This window comes from Plectropomus leopardus, chromosome 13, assembly GCF_026936395.1.
Source record: "Plectropomus leopardus strain MGB_pleo_1.0 chromosome 13, ASM2693639v1, whole genome shotgun sequence".
NCBI lineage: Eukaryota > Metazoa > Chordata > Actinopteri > Perciformes > Serranidae > Plectropomus > Plectropomus leopardus.
In genome coordinates, this window is record NC_142188.1 from 16,445,731 (window position 1) to 16,465,867 (window position 20,137).

General features: G+C 39.7%; 1 protein-coding gene and 1 long non-coding RNA gene across 6 annotated transcripts in view; both read right to left on the reverse strand.

Moving 5' to 3' along the window:
• LOC148187685 (uncharacterized) overlaps positions 1–12,409 on the reverse strand; it is a 105,781-nt gene extending 93,372 nt beyond the window's left edge. For all 4 annotated transcript variants that reach the window (XR_015778410.1, XR_015778411.1, XR_015778412.1 and 1 more), the window contains exon 1: positions 12,137–12,409. This is a non-coding gene — a long non-coding RNA (uncharacterized LOC148187685). The remainder of the gene's footprint in view (positions 1–12,136) is intronic.
• Positions 12,410–13,131: 722 nt separating this feature from the next.
• chst3a (carbohydrate (chondroitin 6) sulfotransferase 3a) overlaps positions 13,132–20,137 on the reverse strand; it is a 30,436-nt gene continuing 23,430 nt past the window's right edge. For both annotated transcript variants that reach the window (XM_088086329.1, XM_042502727.2), the window contains exons 4-5: positions 18,756–19,307; positions 13,132–17,371 (exon numbers count right to left, since the gene is read on the reverse strand). In XM_088086329.1, the coding sequence (XP_087942455.1) occupies positions 16,675–17,371; positions 18,756–19,307 (1,249 nt within the window). In that variant the 3' untranslated portion in view covers positions 13,132–16,674. The remainder of the gene's footprint in view (positions 17,372–18,755; positions 19,308–20,137) is intronic.

Here is a 20,137-nt window from a genome sequence, read left to right on the forward strand (position 1 = left end):
TACATGAAAACGGGTACATTCATAACATTCAGGTCTGAACTAATTTAAAAAAATATCTCTAAATGAGTAAGAAACATAAACTATGTATAAACAAAAGGCCTGAAGAGGCCTTGAAAGGGGAAACAGGCATTTGTTGTCTTTCAATATCAGGCGAAGGAAAGTCGTTTTGCTACATGCTGTTTTGTGCATTGGGCAAACGCCTATCACCACATATATATATATATATATATATATATATATGCATCTTGTCCCCTTACAGTTTCTGGAACTTATAATTTAAATACAGTGTCCAGGCGTCAATAAGGGTCTAGTTTGCTGTTGTTAAGACAGCATATTTGTGGTCTATAGTTGATATCATATTTTTTACTCAGTCTGATTTGGAATGATCTCCGTCATATCCAAATACAATCTATAGCTAAACTGTAGCTAAAGAAAAAGCCTGCACCTGAAGCCATGATACTGTGCAGTCATCTCCTGGGAAAAAAGGTGTCCAGTCCAATTAAAGTGAGGGGTGGGCAACTGGAGGAGTGGGAGTTCAGGTATCTGAAGGAATAATTTATGAGAGAGGTTAAAAGACATTAACCTCCAATTAGGTGCTGTGGCTTCAGCAATGTGAGCATCTGAGTCAGGGACACAAAAGAAGCCCAAAATAATTTTCTCCTCAGAAGGGCTTACTTTACTCTCTGAGATTGTTTTTAATTTGACTAATAATTATTACATTTACAAAGTAGTATTACTTTGACAGAAATTGCAATAAATGTATAATCACCACATTATTCAGTCAACCAACTTATTTATATTTTCTTATCTCAGAATCCTATCTTCCCATATTGTGTAACAGGATAACAGGGCCGTTTTTCTCCCTTAAGGAAGAGATTGTAACCAAATGGACAACCAAAAAGGAAGTGTATGCAATGTCATTATATCCTAAGGTGTTAAGTTCCTTTTTGTGAGTATTACTACATGCACTTAACCTTCAATCCCCAGCCACAGCCCCTTTGGGCTTGTTACCTAAGAAATATGTCTCTTCTTTTCTCTCCTCAGTGAGGTTCCCCTGAAACTTGTCAACCAGACAATACGGAAGGAAGGAAGAGATAAAGTTGCCGGGCTCTCCTTCTGTGCAGTGTTTATTTGCTGTGTCAAGGATTGAGAGATTACACTGTTTCTACGCAGTAAGGGAGGAATCTGGTCAAGCATTTCCTCAGGCTAAAAACATCACTTGAAGAGTCAAAGGAGGATTACTGACACCTGCATTAAGGGGAAAATCCTGACTTGCGCCCATTTGCTGTGAGTAGGAAGTCATCATCAATCATTTCTTTTAAGTGTTAAGAGGCTTTATTTTGGGCTCGGGGTACTAGAAACTCGGCCCGTACAGTATTAAATGGCTTTTCTGTTGTTTAAGTTGTGGTAGAATCCTATCGGTTATCTAAGCACTGACGTTTTTATGAGAATATAAGATTCATTATTCTCTGAACTTTTGCATTCATTCAATATATTTAGCAGCAACATGTGCTTGCACAGTAAGTAAAAAAAATCATACTTGGTATTATTTTGACAGATGTTGCCATATGAGCCGTAGTTTTAGTGGAAAGAGTAATTTTTGTATTTCAATTATTGGCTCATGATTTATGTGGGTTATCGAGGAATTGTGGTGCATTACTTTTCATAGGTATACATACAAATAGTGCATGAGAACAGCCTGATATTTTCAGACCTGACGTACCACATATTGGCATATATTTAATCAGTAAAAGCATCCTTATTAGTTATCACCTGTCCTCTGTATTCTCTCTACAGACGCCCACTCAGAGGCAGCGGGGATGGTAACACTAACCCTCATGCTGTCAACAGTGTGATTGATCACCAGCAGATAAACATCAGATCGGCAAGAGAACAGGACAGACATTGATCCCCAGAGGAAGAGAGGACTTGTCACACGCCAGCATACACATACCTCAGTGAAACATCTGTCAAAATACCACAACGACAGAGAACTGTACCTCTGTGACTAACATGGGAACCCACAGACAGCTGTCAGCTGTTTTGGATGCTGGTTGATGACCAGAGAGAACTATTTTCCATTACTTAACTAGCCTGTCCAAAGAGTGAAGAGTTTAAATAGCACACAAACTGACCCAGAGATTCATACTGAATGCAAGTGGGTATGGAAATCTTGTTAAAAAGTAGAGAATTAGACAATTAGTTATAACTTATTTCCTGTAGGGAAGCAGAGATGAACTCCTCCTGCCCTAAGGCCCGCCAAACAACAGAAGAGGGTGAAGTATTCCCTGTTGTTAATTTTGGCCGCCATTAAGAATACCCTGTGGCAGTTCTGTCACAAACAGACCCGAAAACAAAGTAAGAAATGAGTCTGTTTTTACAAAACGTCAATCCCAACCAGTCACACGAAGCTCTCTCACCTGGCTGCGCCCTGAATATGTTTTTCCTGTCATTAGCTACAGACCTCATGCGATGCAGTACTTAAGAACCGAAGAAAGAGAGGAAAGGAAAATGAATGAAAAGTGAATGGTCAGTCTGACAAAAGGGGGCCAGCCTTGCGTCGACAGGAAGAAAAGCATTAGCGCCCTTTATGTGCACGGCGGCGGATTTCCGTGTGCTACACTGTCAGTGTATTTTCCCCTTAATTAAAACAGTCACAAGTTTCATTGAGCGGTGAATCAAAGGGTGGCTACACCATAAAGCAGACTCAACTCTGTAACCCTGGGTGTGTGTGTGTGCGCATAAGTGTGTGTGCGCATGTGTGTGTGTGTGTGTGTGTGTGTGTGGAGTTTAGGAATCAGACTCAAGCACACACATGGACGGGGATGGAAGGGATTTAAGCTGTGCTCATTCCCATGGTCAGTCACTCAGAATTGGTCATTACTGTCCTGCCTGGAGATGAAAACACAGCGATTAAGAATTACTTGGAGGAAAACATGACCATTTCTAAACTGCCTTCCCAAAAACCCTGTGCCCTCAAAGACAGGAGCTATTTTAGATTTCTTTGTCTGCTTTTATTTGTATTTTGTCACATAAGTAATTTTAATTAAAGTCGCCTGTAAATGCTGCCAAGGAAGGTGATATTTAATAAATCATAAGTCTTGCAATCGCACAACAGGACAGCTACATAGACCCTTCATTGCACCACCTTTGCTTTTTAAACCAGACATAAACAGCAGCAGCATCATGCTGCCCCAGTGTGATTTTAGAAAGTCTGCCAGGGTCGCGGAGGCAAAAAAGGCATGACGTGTAACACAACAGCGTCAGCCTCTAGTCTGACAAAACATGCGCACCAGCAGCGCTTTCTAAACAACACCAATGGCGTAATATGACAATCGCAAAGATTTTTAGTCTCTATGGCGGTTGATCTTATTCTCCGCTCAGAGGGCAAAAAGCTCCTCGTTGTCTCTTCAATTTAGGTACATTCGTACCCGCTGCTCTTCTTTTTTGGGTTAGCTGTTAACTGCTGCCAGCTGCTTTTAAAGTCATCTGCCAGTAGGTCGAACAAATAACACATCAGCAAAGGGTCTTAACCATCCCAAACATCCTGGTCAACCGTGCCGGCTGTCTCTTCTACACACTTTTAAACTCAACTTGGCACTTTTACAACCTCTACTTCCATCTTAAAGGTGAGACAATTCTTTGCCCAATTCCGCAATTATACTTTTAATAAAGAACAGCAATGCAGAATAACAGTGCAACATCCGTGCCTTGAATAGGCAGTGTAAAAGAGGCTAATAACTCTTGCAAGCAGGGCATTTATACTAAGTTTAAGTTTACTGATTTGTCTGGCATTGTGACATGTAACAGCAATTTCTCATAAAAACTAGAAAACAAGGAGCACCTAGTCGCTCACATGGTAGAGTAAGCAGCCCATGGACACAGGCTATGTCCGTGCTGCAGCGACCACAGGTTCGATCCCAACCTCTGCCCTTTGATGCAGGTCATCACCTCTCTCTCCCCCTTTCATGCTGAAGCTGTTCTGTCTAACAAAGGCCAAAAAAGTCCCCAGAAAATAATTTTAAACCAAAAAAAAAAAAAAAAAACAATCAATCAAGTCCCCCCAGTGCCATGGGGGGACTTGATTTGCCAAACAGCACGACAGCAGGGACTAACGCTGTTGTAAAGATGTTGTGAAAAGCATTGTCAAGTGGTGCTGGAACCAAAAAAGAATAACAACAATGGTGAACGTTACAGAGAAGACAGACACTGTTATCAAGGCTGTTCTAAATTGACATTTGCTCTCAATATCGCCCAACATCTTAGTCTGATTTACTGTGCTCCACTCCGGTCTTAAAATCCCAGCAAAATGGGTATGTTGACATGGCTACGCACCAGTGTAGACCCAAAATGATGTTAGATTTAGGCCGATACATTGCTCTCTCATTGGTTGTGGAAAATCAAATCCCAACGCAATGTCAGACTGAAGATGGAAACAGGTTGACAATTCTGTCTGATATCAGGCAAAGCATTTCCCACTTTATTATTTTACCCAAACAAATTCTCATGTTAACCCATCCCACGGTGAACCAGAGCTGGCTTCTCCAATAACAAACCTTGCTGTCTCTCAGCAGAATGACACAGCTGGACAATAGCAGACTCGACCGAGGGAAGGGGAAAATGCTTGCTCCACTTTGGTCAGTGTATGGGATTTCCTCTTTGCTGCTTTGTCACACTTGGTCTCTGGATCAGGAGAGCACTCGATCCCTCACGGCCTAATGACCCAACACTTTCCGCACCATTTCATTTCCTTGATGGTGGAGGAGGGCAAACCGGCACCTACGATCATTCTCTCATCAATTATAAATCATGCAATGTTTGGACGATTAAAAATGCAGCATTATTTTTTCACTCCCACCACAAGACAAGCCCTGTGGGTTTTGTTGGACTAGGGTGGGATTCCCCTCTCATGTTCTCTCAAGGGAACGGTGAAAAAGAACGAAGGGCATGAATTATGCAGGGAGGATACATAATGGTAGAAATTGCTAATCATAGCTGGTGCAACTCGAGAAGGTTGGACCAGCAGAGTGACTGACAGCGGGGTGCAGGGGAGACAACATAGTATAAAGTAACACTGATGTCTATAGTCTTCTGTGGGGGCTCGCTGTGGGCTGATCTTGATGGGGTACACCCATCACTCAGAGCAGAGGTGTACTGAAGAGAACTGGCATTATGAAAGGAAAAAGTGACGTCATGGTATTGCTTTTTTTCTCATTTTTTCACATAAATTAAAGTTTGGATAGATGGAAGATCAATACTACTGGTGGCTTTTTGACATGCAATTGCTAAGAGTGAAACCTAATAAGCATTTCCCAAATCATGTCAAGATAAGGCTGCAATAGTTTGGATAAAAGCCATCGTTTTGGAGGCAGCATGATCAAATTTTAATGAAGACAGTGGTGTCAGCAGTGAAGGAATTGTATTGTCTGACAAAGCTGACATTCCCAGAGTGAGTTTAATCCCCAACTCTGGCACTTTAGATAGACCTTTCCTATGGGGCTCGGGCGTCTGGAAGACATTCAGCTGCACAGTTACCTTTTGTTTCACGTCAGTCTAACATAGCCTGGCTGCCTCAAGGAAGTTCACTGGGAGATTAAGGAGTGAATAGGAGGGCTTAGTATTACTTCGTGGATGGCACAATATCATATGATATCGATTCCTGTTGAGGATGCTGCTGCTATCAGTTAAGCAATATCAGTTACATGTTCTTTGCAGTCTTTTACATGTTGAAGTACGATTATGATTCATTCAAATACTGATAGAATGAACAGAAATTAAAATAAAGCACAGAAACTCATGTTAACTCAAAGTGTGATACACATTATTTTCTACATCGACACACGTGGCGCTCTTATGTTATAATTATTAAAATGTAATTTTCATTGAAGTCATATTACTTTATTTTTATTGCAACTTTGTACATTTATACAGTTTTAAATCTTTTAATTTACTTTTTATGTCTTGATGATTTTGTGGGTTAGGGTTAGGGTTTGTCAGTTAGGTTCTAAACTCTGATCTTGTGGAAACAATATGTCTTTTCATCTATACTATCTCATAATTAGCCTGACCAATAAATTTAAGCATTTTTTATATGTTTTAGGCTCACCAAATAAAATTTGAAAAAACAATTACATTTTTTGTAACTATTATTTTTGTCATTTAATGCATGACTGCAACCAAAATGTACATCTAAAAAAGAAAAGATAAAGAGGTATGTTTTGTTACAGCCAGTGTTGGTCAAACTACATAAAAAAAAAGTAGTTTACAAAGCTACTAGCTGCTTCACAAGAAAATGTTATAAAGAAAAAAATCTTTTCAAAGTAAAACTAGTTTCAAGAATTAGTTCAACTACCAAAAGTGCATCATGGGAAATGATCACAATCCCAGTCTGGAATCTCATATTGTTACACAGAGGTACAACTGAACTGACACTGAGGAAAGCACTATGTCATATGACAAGTCATAAGTTGAATAAATACGTATTTTGTAATTGACTACATAAGCCACATGACTGAGTAGTTAACTACTGAAAAGCTGCACGGTTAAACCTCTGCCCAAAAACTGCAAACTGTAGTTAAACTAGTATTGCGCTACATGCAGTTAACTATTACCAACACTGGTAAAAGCAATCTGCCATCTACCAGTGACTGCTCATGCAAAAAGTGTGTGAGAGTACAAAAATGTGTACAGCTTTCAATGTTACTTCTGAAACAGAATAAAAACTAAAAGAACAAATACGACATATTCAGGACATTTACTCTGCAACTCGAGGTCAATTTTCTGTGTGATGACACCTGCATGGAAGCAATGAGCAAACACAAAACTCGGGCAAGTTGGTAGTAAGCATTTGTGCCGTTTGTTGTCACTCCACTGTCTGTCACAATGATGGAGTGTCTGTCTGACAGGCGCTGTGATTTCCCTGACCCCATTGTATTCAAACAACACAGGCTCCTCACACAGGAAGAGCACAGGAAACAATGGTACAGGTGAGTCTGGAAGAATTCTGCCTCAAGGGCTGCCCACCTGACAGTTAGGGAGTGTGTGTGTGTGTGTGTGTGTGTGTGTGTGACTGCGTCTTGATTCTAGCACCTTAAAAACATTAGATTTTCACATTTATGTGCAGCATTTAGACACTTAGTCTTTCCCCACTAGAGGGTGTCCACTTCTCTGGTCAGAGCCAGTTTATGGACTGAGGGGAAATCATCTAATGATGCCCTCACTGCATTAATTCCCTACTTGTGCTCCACACTCTCCTTCTTCACACTCTACCTCTTTATGATAAAATATAAGATGTTTAACATGAAGATGTCTATGGAACCTTTTGCTTATTTCAGCCCATAATAATTCTAACTTGCCTTTATTTGCTGTGCAGGTGCTATATTGTACATTGATCCCCATGAGGGACCGTCTAAGATTAGCAAGTAAGGGGACATGTGTGTTAAGTCCAGCCCTGCCTGCCTGTCATTATTTGCGGATTAGTGCTGGCCTGCACCCTCTTTGATGTGGACATCTTTCACACTTCCGTCCCATTGAGCTCTAGGGACGCGGTGAGGGGAACAGAGAGAGCAACAATGGATTGAAGAAGAACAGGCATAAGCAGGAATCATTTTCTGCTTTGTCTCGAGCTGCAGGAAAACTTCCTGTAATGAGGAAGATAAAACAGCACAACAATTACCGCTCCACATGTGAGCAATCACCTGAGAGAGGCCCCTCACACATGCAAATGCACATATGCTCACATGCATATAGTGCAGACATGCATGCATTTCTGCACGGCCGTGTGCACACGCACATACAAACTGTACACTGTCATATGTTTTCTGTGCACACACATACACACAGACAGACAGACAGACACAGACACAGACACAGACACAGACACACACACACACACACACACACACACAAAAGAAACAAATGAGTCTTGGTGATCCTGTAGGTTGTACTGCCCTCTGCAGGACACACAGAAAATAAATGCAGTTGATGGCACTATGGCACTAGACAATTATATCCTAGCTTTTTGTTGAACATTATTTATCCAAAAGTTTCATTACAACGAAGGCAGAACTGTATGTTTTAATGCATGAGTCAGCGCTTCTGGTTTTACTTTCAAACCATGCTTTTTTAGAGCTGACTCTCTTTGGAGGTGTTCAACAGAGCAGCCTATCTGTGCCTAGCCAGCTTGTGACTGGAGTGGAGCCCCTTACAGAGGCAAACACAAGGCCTCTTTCAGGCAGAGCGACTCCAGAGGCATATGAGGGCACTCAGTGTTCCACCCCGACCACAGGATTTATTTACCTTCCAGCAAGGGGCAGCCAGTAAGAGGAGATGGAGTGTGCTTAGAGAAAGGTAGGGGTACGGAGTGGATGTGTGTTTGCTTGAGGGGTGGAGAGCTGGACTGGCCCAGCATAATGATTGTGGAACACTGGATAGCTTAAGACAGAAAGTGGATGTCATGATCCCAAAAAAGAAAAGTCACAGCACAGACACACACCCAAAAATATGCACAAAAAACATTCCATTTCGGGAAGACATCACTTCAGAAACGTTTCCAAAAACAGTCATTACCTGTCCAGATCACCTAGTGTGAGAGGACTGAGGTGGAACAGGGGATGTTTAAGCGAGGAGGAACATGGATGAGAGCCAGAAAAGCTCGATAAGGGGGGGTGGGTTTCCTGTTTCTTTAGCAGCCCTCCCTTCCCCTCCCTAAAAAAAAGCACAAGTAGAGTCATTGAATCTACATGTGCACACAAGGACACTGTGTGCATCTGTTGATGTAGTAGTTTAATGGCATGACGGTCTGAACCAGTGTCACCCTCGGAGCAAGCGGTGCCAAATTGTACCTGAAACTCAAATGAGCTAGTCATCTTTGTGAAGGGCTGCATGTAGGTGGCTATACACCGATTCATCTGTGCGCAGTATGTAATACAGCACAAATCTATTTTCATGTTTTCATAGCCACAAAATGTTTGGCATGTTTGCAGCGAATGAAAAACTACTGTTAATTGGGTTAACAGCACAGTGGTCACAAAAACTCAAGTCATAAGTCATGAGCCAAAAAGGCCCAACAAACCCAGTAGATCCACTGTAGTGTACAGCTTCACTCCAGCTGTCTTTCATTATCACAGTTCCATGTTATCCAAAAGGTCTCATCTGCACGGACCAAAATTAATTAATTCCCAAAATAACTAGTATTAATATTACATCTAGAATTGCCAACTGTCACTGGAGCAGGAAAACATTACAAAGATGAGGAACCACATCTGAGCCAGCTACTTTTTCTTTAAGTTAAAGAAAACAAGAGACAAGAAAACTAAGGGATAAAAAAAGGAAATCTATCAGACTGAAGTGGGTGACTGTGTTTAAGACTACTGTATTTTATCATAACTTTGTCAACTGTTTATATATATATATATATATATATATATATATATATATATAATATTAGTATTATTTTTTATGTTCTGTGTTTATACTCTCAAATTTATATATTATATGAAATACATTGTTCCTATAATGAAAACAATAGCCTCTCTTGTCTATGAGCAACCTCTCTATGGACTCTGTTTCTATGTTCATGTCGACTGCCCTGTATACTGAAATGAAAACATTTTAAAACATGTTAAATGTGGCTCTCTTCCTGTCAGCCAAAACCTCACTGACACAGCAGTATGTCCTGACCCTGACCTGAACGTGGCATATTATTGTGAGAGGTCATTTTGTTGGACAAAATGATTAAATCATTAAAAATCAAACACAGAGAATCTGAGAAACTGAACATAAACACTCCATTGTCTGTTCTGACTAACTTTAAAACTTTTTTTTCGTTTTTTGTTTTTTTTAATCCATCCTAGGACAGGATATTACGTGGTAGGTCAAGTTCTTGTCATCAGCTCTTGGGTCAACAACAGTATTGCCAATGGAAGCTTACTGAGCAAATCAGTCATCATCATTTGGAAACTTTTAAACAACTTCCCCTTTAAGTACTACTTACAGTCAGAAAGTCATGGTTAGAGGTGTTAGTCCACTCAGTTCGGTAAACTGTCAATATTTTTTAACGAATGTGTATCCTCAAGGCCAAACATGTTCCAGTTAAAACATTTAGAAAACATTCAAAAAGCTAAAACCAGTTTTTTTTTTTTTTTCAACCTGCATCTTAATCCTGCCATCTTTCTTCTATACTTTGGTGTGCTGTTACATTAGGATATGCATTATTTGGGTGCTAGTGACTGTTTAGTGTATGGGGCTATTGTGTGTGACTTAGGTTTTCAGTCTATGTACCCAGATTCTGCATATTATCATGACTGATGACAGCACTGAATATGTCTCTCATCTTGTACTCTGTTCCTGCTTCCACAAACTGTCTTCGCATCAACACATTTGCCATCAGCAAAAGTGCATCACGTCACCCTGTCACAAGCTGCTTAAACACTTAAAGGGACCCACTTTTCAAACTCACTGCTCCACAGCACTGCATGTGGTTAAAAAACTACAAAACTTGAGAGTGGGCAAAGCCTGTCTCTTCAGAGGCTTATCACAAGATTTTAACTCTTTGAGAGGATGGCAACATCTGCTGTGTTGCTGTGGGAATAATCTGCATCAGGGAAAAGATCTAGGCTAGAATCAGCTTGACCAACAGCTGTGAACTTTGAAGAGCTTTCTCTCAGCCGGGCCATGAAACACAGAAAGAATGCAGACTTGAATGGGCTCCCTGTTTCTGCCTTTTTCCTCTAGTTGTTGCCACTCAGCCTTTTGGGGATCCCTGGCAACCGCATGCATGTGGATGTGGAGCTACACGGAGAGAATGCAACTGAGTAAACAATCCCACATTAATCCCCATTTCATCCATGTCGCTCTCAGTCTCTTCCATTGCTTACAAAAATCGACAAGAAAACAAAAACATTTGTTGTGGAATCTATAGAGGAGGAATGATTGTATGTACTGCTACATCTTCAGGTTTTCATCTTAAAGGTTCAGTGTGTGGGACGTAGGGGGATATAATGGTAAAGACGGAATACAAATTGATAAGTGTGATTTTTTTAAAGTATATAATGACCTCAAAATAATTATCATTTCACTAAAATTTTAAACTCCATGTGCATTTTTTTTACTTTTACTTTTAAACATTATCATTTACTATCTATTTTTAAGCATTATTATTACTAGACACTTTGTTCTTTTTTGCTACTGTACTTCTGGGGCTATCTGGCACATGAATTTCCTTCGGGATTAGTTTTATCTTATCTCTGTTACTCTAAGTTTTGGGAATGTTTCTGTCCATGCACATCTGTTGTGCCAAAAGCTTCTCTGATCAGATCTGTGTAATGAAAATATCTTCAAGTAAGGAAAACTGAGGCTCACTGAGTTTATTTTGTTACTCATCTAGTTTATTTAATTATTCATCAAGGTTGTGTTATTATTCATCAAGTTTACATTGTCGTTCATTGGTTCTTACGAGTACAAGATTTTCTACAGCAAGTGGCCTTCTAGAGGTCTTTTCAGTCAACTATTTACAATTTGCTGCAATAAAAATATTTTCAAAACATAATCTTATTAGATAACCAGGAAAGGTTTTGCAGTGGGGACATAATTTACAGATAAAAAGGTAACAAATCGCAGTATATTTCAGAAATATGTGTAATTGCAGTACTTAAAAAATTGCAACAACTTTGAAATTGCAATATTATTGTATCATGATAATATCGTATCATGGTGTCTCTGTTGATCCCCCCATTACCTAGTATCCTAGCAACTCCGCTAAAATTAAATAACATCTTTCAGCTACAAAAAAATGCTTTCAATATGAAGGTGTACACATAATGGAACAACATCAGCAACAACAAATTCCAACAGCAACAACAATTCCCCTTCAAAGTTCAGTTTTCCTACAATCAACCACACAAGAGACACATCTCCAATATTAAGTCACATAAATTAGATAAAAAGCTCGACACTTTTTAAATAATCAACAACAGAAAAAACATCTCAATGGCAGACAGAGTACGCAGCCACGAGCCAAACAACACAGCACAGCTTTCACACAACGCAAAATGCACGTTTCCTTGCAAGAAAACGCGGTGGTTGCTAATGTTCTCACCTGGAGAAAACATTCAGCCGGTGTGCTGTTTGTACTCACCTGTATGAACGTCACTGTGCGAGTCTCCTGCACCGCGAAGTCCTCCTCCATCTGCGCCAGATTCCGCTTCTCTGCACGATGTAAACATAAAACAGTCCACTCGATCTCTTTGTCCAACTACGCTCCTAACACTCAAAACTTTTCCCTCCCAAAGCGCCGGAAGTCCTCAAACTCCTCACAGAAAGTAAAAGTTTTTCAGTGCACGCGTGGTTACAGCCGGAGGTGCATCTTCTAGCATTTAGCATGTTAGCCTGACCCAGCATGCACCTGGTCATCAATATCATAGGTGTGTTTGAAATGGTTCACGTGATGTGCTGGGCGGTGCCTAAAATCTAAAAGGTAGCTACGATTTTCTTTAAACGAAGGTGAGGTAAAATAATGTTAACCATAATTATTCCCCTCATGGTTGGCCTCATGGTTATCCTCTCAAAATTTAACCATTTGAATATCGATCATGTTTTTTTTCCCCTGTAAGTGTTTTTTTTGTTTGTTTGTTTGTTTAGTTTTTACTCTGCAATGTAGTAAAATACAATGGCCTTTTTGAAATAATAAGTACCCTACATATAAATAAAAATAAAATGTACAAATCTTAGCAACACTAAAAAAACAAAAAATAAAAGACTGATAATAATAATAATAATAATAATAATAATAATAATAATAATAATAATACAGTGGAAATATATAGAACTTTACTAGATACTCAAAGACACAAAATCTTTTTTTTTTCCGTAATTGATTTTTTCATCATATTATGTCTGGGTGGTCTTCTTAAATTAATTCATTAAAAATGATATGACATCACAGGTCATTCTAAGCCAGCCAACATTAAAAAAAGGTTTAAACTGTATTATATACAAGTGTAATTCGTAACACCAAAACAGGATGTTACTTGTCAAATGATGAGAAACTGCTGGTTTTATTTTGGATTCTTTAACCACTGAAAAAAAGATAATTTTATGTTAGACAGAAGCCGCTTCAAAGCACCATTTCACAACAAGAAAAACACTTTAATTATCATTTCATTAGAAGAAACTCTATCATTTACATGTGTGTGATACATTTATGTTTGCTTAAGCATAATCTGTGCTTTGGTCCTTGGTTTCTCTTGCAAAAATGACAAGAAAATGACAGTAACTTAGTTGCAATCATAAACACTGACAAGTTATTGAAGAAACATAACTTTGACAACTCAAAACTCCACTGTCCATCTGTTTATTTCAAGCACTAAATTATTTGCTAAAATGTGTCTGGATGCAGTAATTTCAGCAGAATTTGAAAAGAGTGATAGCCTGACACAAAATTACTGCAAAATGAACATAATGAGTAGTACAGGATGGACAATGGAGAGTTTCTGATTACCAGAGCTGTAGACTTGCACAAATCAGATTCAAGTCACAAACAAGGATCTGATACTTCCTGAAGACTTGAAAACAAAATACAGTATTAATGTCTCAGACATTGCACCTGGTAAAATCAAGCCCTGCATAGCCACACCACTTCTTAAACTGTTTGCCTTACAATCTCGAATAAGCCTCTGGGGGTAGAGGGCCAATATTCAGGTGATCTGGTGCAGCCCCCTGATATTTGGGCCAAGGCTTCCTCTTCTAACCATTTTGGTTAATCTCTTTAATCAGACATATATGAATGCATATGAATGCAGATTTTTTTTAAGTTAATATCAAGATAACTCACACAGATGACGGATACTAAGATTCTATTTTGGTCGATTCGTTTTGTCTCTTATACACAGACTGCCAATGTGCCGCTTTAACATGAATGGCCATCAATACTTGGACCACAAACAAAAACCTGAATTCTTCAGATACCAAAATCTTGTCACGTTGCCCACATATTTTGCATGTGCATTGAATATGTAAGCATGTTTATAGAGTTTATTTGACCTATGCATTGACAGAACTTGGTCTCAGGTAAGTAGAAATATGACTGTAAACAGAGCTTGGGGAAAAAGTATTTAAATTTTATTTAATTGATGGTTTTTTATTCTTTTTCCACCGTGAAAACATTTAATTCAAGTCGACAATTACACCAAGTCTCTATGAAGGCCAAACCACCAGCGTTTTACAGTCAAACATATCTTTATGAACAACATTGCCTCTGTGGGTATCTAAATTATTTTAAAACATAAACTGACTACACCGTTATTTCAGCTGCACTTGGTTTTTCACAGTATTCCCTTTTGGCTTACATACTTCTGCAGTGAGTGAAGGCACCTCAAAGCCTGCCAGTCAAAATGTATTCATATTTATGTTTTAAACTCTAAGTTAGTATAAGCCCTCTACTATATGTAAGTCTCATGCATGTCCCTTTCCATGAGCACCACTGCAGTTTCAGCAGTGCCTCAGCCAAGCTGAACACAATGCTACCATTGAACTGGAGTCACAGTGGATACCTTTATATACCATCAAGAGTGACAGTTAACGCAACAGCACCTGGGTTTCACTTAAAGTGATAGGCCACATTAATACAGCTACATACGTACATCTTACATAGAATTAGTAGTCACCAAAACCATCAACAAATTTCAAGACTAATTACTTTACAGTATTTGGAATTTTGTGGAAGTTAATCTATCTGGTGGTTTTATTTCTTTGAGTTAGGAAGTGATTAAAAAATAAAAAAAATGTTTGTGTGCTCATGAACATAGGGATCATCAGTAGAGGAGCCTTTTTTGTAAAATAACACTCAACCTGCCTGTTTCTAAGAGATGAGGAGGCAGCACAGGCAAATATATCACTACTGCAGCTAGTGGCTGTAGCGAGAGGCAACACTTGTATGTTGGCAACACTTGTATGTTGTAGACACATGTAGGTATCTGAAGTGATATATAATATAGCATTAAACAACTCATGTTAAATAACCTCATGAGTATTATATTTATATATCCATCTTAATTGGCCTCTTTTTATGCTACATTGAGAATTTCTTTAAATGGCATTTGGTTACATCTATTAAAGGTCATTCTGTATTTTCACACAGCATGCTTTTGAGTGTCTTCATGAAGACACCACAAAATATAATGCCACATTCACTTCACCTGAGGTGTATAAGTAAAGCCCTATAATAGCACAACATATCTAATCTAAACTGATACTTTGTAGCCTAGTTGATCTTTCCAAATACAGGCCGAAGTAGGCAGACTAGCGCATCAACCTGATGAACAGAAACAAGCACGCTTTCAGGCCTCGTCCACACAGACACAGTGTTTTTGGAAACATAGTCTTTTTGTGTACTTTGGGCTTTTGTCCACACACAAACCTGGTCTAAAGACACTAAAAGACTGTCCAGGGTTAGGATTTTCGGAAACTTTGTTTTAAGAGTTGATGTGAAGACAGGGAATACTGAGTTTTTGGTTGTTTTCTCCTATGTGAGGCATCACAAAGAGAAAGAAACACAAGAATTTTTTGGGAGTATCTGTACTTGGGTTTTTATATGTCCGTCAACTTTCACTTTTATGCCACTGCATTTCCCCAATGAATTTTCTTTACTTACTATAAAATAAAATCAGAAAGGTTTGGCGAATCAGTGGTCCTGGCTTGCAAGTGAGATCATAGTTTAATCACATAAAGGTAAGTGCAAACAGGTGCTGTCAAAGCTGCAGTTAAGTTTCAGTTCATTTAATGTAAAATTACTTTTGATACTTAAATACAGTAAATATCAGCTGCTTAAAGACTTTCACCCAAGTAAAATTCTAACAGGTTCTTTAACTTCTACTGAAGTTATTGTCTGGTAAGAAATCTGTACATCCACCTCTGCAAATTAGCTGGCTTTTAGTGCAATTGAGGACATGACAAAAGTAGTGCTGGTTCTAACCTTGCTAACAGGACTTTTTAGATGTTTACACAAAAATATACCGTTACTCTTCCACTTTATTCAGGAACGAAGGTCACTGCTCCAAGTATCCCCCCAATACAATTTTTTTAAGGCTGCTGATTGGCCAACATATTCTTTGCAAGGCTTTAGGATTATGGTTATATAGCCGCCTGTGAGTTTGGCATGCTCTCGACAAAAGCTTTAAAAAAGGGTGTGTTTTTTTGAGAATTAGGGTGGAAAAAAATATCCATGTCTGTGGAGATAAGGCCTCACATACACGCACACACAGACAAACAAAACACACATCACTTTCACTGAAGTTTATCCCTGAAAGTCTAAGCATGATCAACTGTCAATAAAATTTTACATAAGAATCTCTTACAAGTCAGGCTTGACATCTATGCTTATTTCATTTAAAATGAAAAACAAAGCGCCACATAAAGCTTAAATAACAGGCTTTTAAGTGAACAGTATGCAAATAAATACTTCTCTCTCTCAAGTGGCTCTTCGTTTGTCACAATGAGGCACATCATTGGTGAGTATGACTATTAAAGTATGGCCCAAATCTTACCGTCAGCAGTAAAACCTTTTGTGTCTGTTATGGCACTGTTGCTTACTAGTTTTGGTCTGTGCAATAATGGCTTCTCCTGGCTTCATTGTGTGCAGCGCTTTGCAGATTCACAGCTACATTTATGACCTGTTGTTTAATGAAATACTTTCTCTTCCAGCAGACTGATGGACTTATTGCTGAGTGTCTTTTCATCATCCACAAACCTGTACCCAAACAGCTTCATGGTGGGTCCGCACACTCTCTGCACTACCTGAGCCAGTGTGAAGGGAATGCTAAATCTCCATTTCTCTGCCTGCTCCGATGAGTTCTTCTGGGTGGAGTAAATCCCGCTGGCTCCCTGTGTGGTCTGGGTGTTCTTCAGAATCCACTCCCTAGCTTGAGGGCTAAATGGTATCCCCGTAAACCTGTACATCTCCTCTGCCTTCTGCATGGGGTAGCGGGCAATATCCTCATAACGCACTAACATGTAGCGGCTCCTCAGCCAGCGAGGTCGGCTCAGTCCCACCTCGGCAGACTGCCTAATCTGGTCGCAGTTTCCTTTGAGCCGCTTCACCTCCTCGTCATCTTCGGGCACCTGGCCGTCCTGCGCCCAGGCCTTCCACGTCTGGTACTTCGAAGAGAAAGCCACCATGCGGGATGCTAAGATGGCCCGTGGATCTCGGACCAGCTGGATCACTCTGACATCCAGGCGAGGATCCTCCACCAAAGGCTGCAATGAGTCCAGCTGGCGCACACGGACAGTCTTAATGGCATGGTGTTGCTTGGAAAGGCAGGATTCGGAAGCAAGGGTCAAGTTCAGCGGCCCACAGCGACGAGTCTTACAGTGATACCTAAGATAAGAGGGGAAGAGTTTGTTTATGATAAAATATCTTTCATTGAGCTGCAAAGAGGGAGGCATTATTATCACAGTCAGAGCACTTACATAACTTATGAATCAGCACAGACGACAATCAATGATTCTTTGGAATATGATCAAAGATACAAGACTATGGAGATAAAAAACTGAAGGGTGAAGTCAGCTAAGACTCCCAAGGTAAATTTTGGTAAGCAGCATTTCATCCTCAACCATAAAACCTTGTTGCTTTTAGGACTGCAACTAAATATTTTCATTATCAATTAGGGCTGCCCATTGAAAGTCAGAGAATCCAATCATCAGTCAGACACTCACAGTCGACTGACAATGCTTCGAGCAGTGTTTTTTTTCTGTAAAGTATACTTCTGGGGACATTTTGGTCCCCAGAGTTTGCTGCAGAGTGAGTGCTTTTGACTTTTCACACTACTCTCGCAGCAAGTCTCTGGCTTTTGTAGCTAGTGTCACCAAAAAAAAGCTATTGTGCATTTGCGATCCGTCATCAGCGCTGTTAGCTTGATCACTATATGACGTGGATGCTGCTGTTACACTGACAGTCCTGCAAACCCCGTTCAGACTTTAAAAATTTGTATAGAAAACAAAATTAATCGTTAAATATTTGTATTTAACAGCCAATTTGTAGAAGCTCATTTTATTATTAATCGATGTTAGATGAATGTAGCAACCACTGTGAGATTTGAGAGAGACTTCATTAATCACCGTCAAGTTTTTCGTATATTTGTTCCTCAAAAATGTTCCAAGAAAAGTCTGTCAGTTTCATGATGCGTTCTTAAACCACAGAATTATTTGTCCTTGTGTTTTTTATAAAGAAGTCGGTCTAGGGTGCAGAAATAGGCCAACTTTTGGCCTATAAATAGCGTCATCAGTCACTAATTATTGGATGGTATGGTTTCCAATTAACATATCTAATGTGAAATAAAGGGTTTTTGTAGAGTTCATTTAGAAAGACCGCGATGCTTTGTAAAATAATGAAAATAATTATTTAAAAATTTTATACATGATAAAATCAAGTAACCAATTATTTTTGCATGAACATATCCGCTCTAAAATATGTATAAGACTGTGAAGATTCTGTTCCTACCTAAGAATAAATCCCAAATTAGAAAACTGTGTAAGTGGGTTTATTGAAACCATTTCTGCTTAAGAACGGTTGGTGAACGAGGCCAGTTAAGAATATCATTACTATAATGAATTATTCCAGACCAGATTGTACAATGGAAAAAAAGATGCTACTCCCCCCTCTTTGCAACTGTATCACAATCTCAACTTAAGTCCCTTTTTCAGACTCAGCCAACATTGTAAGCTTTATCAATAACTGTGTGTATCTAGAGAATCTACGATACCTTTCAAAAACCTCTTTGATCACAGGACTGCAGACAGATTCTTCACAGAGCGATAAACTCGACTCTCTGCGGAAAAGAGCCGGGGTAACGTGCTCCTGAGGTGGGGGGGAGATGAACTTCTCAAGAGGAGAGAAATCACACAGGAAGAGCCCCTGCAGTACATCCCTGTAGATTCCTGCCAACACTGTCCCGTTGTTTGACTCGGAGGCCATGGTCAGCATGCGTTCGACGTGCCACAAAGGCTCAAACAGGTAGAACATGTTCTCTCCGTGCTGGTTGAAAAACTCCCCCACAAATGAGGAACCTGTTCGTGTAGTGGCCAAGAGTAATATGTGCTTACGGCCACCGCTGAAGCTGTAGGTGCCTAAATCATCTAGATCTTCCTCCTCTTGCTCCTCGTAGAGACTTGAGTAGTTCCCTTTTGTACCGGTGAGTTTAGAGAGCAGCATTTTGAGCATCGTCAGGGAGCCATTTTGTGTCGTATTACTGTAATCCAGTGGAGTCTGAGGGGTCTGCTGTGGATTCTGCCTCTGGATCAGCTTATCAGAGACCCTGATGAGATACAGACGCTTGATTAAAGCATATCAATTAACAATTTGTGAAGCAGTAAAAACATCTAGATAGGTCCAATATTGTATATTTAGCTGAGATGTTCACATGGATCTTCCATATGTTTTTGCCCAGACACGCAAAACCAACATCAAAGAGGTGTGACGAAGTGTTGCATCGCCTCTCATCGCCTCTGTCTAACACACTGCAAAGACTACAGCCAATAGCCAACCAGCACGTATGTTCTGCACCTATGTGAGAGGAGATAACTCTCCATACCAGCAGGTTATGGTAATTTGAATTCATTGTTTAAAAAAGGAAACTGCCTGACCAACAGGATGGATTCAAACCACTGGTCAGCCAGTTAAAATAATAATATTACAATGTGTCCGGTGTTTGTTTGCTTTCTTCACTTCCCTTTTTTTTTTCTTGTGCACTGAGTGAAACTGCCAATCAGAGCAATCTCATTCATGAACGGGCTCCGCCCTCTCAGATGCTGATTCAACACACCGAATTAGACAAAAAAAAGCAACAAAGACAGACTAGAGCTGGAGGTGCGGGACACACTGTAAAAACTAGGGCGACAGATGCTCACCAAAGGCCCAACATTGGCCGACAGACAACTGTCAGCTTGGTGTGTCAGGGCCCTTTGAGTTACAACAACTGATACAGAGATTCACTGCCTTTGTCTAAATTCCTTAAAAAGGACAGTTAAGCATTATTGGAAATAACACTAATTTGCCCTCTTGTAGAAAGTTGTAGAAGAGCGACGCCATCATCATGTCTGAGAAAAGTATCACTTGCCTCATCTAACTCTCGGCAAGAAAGTCAAT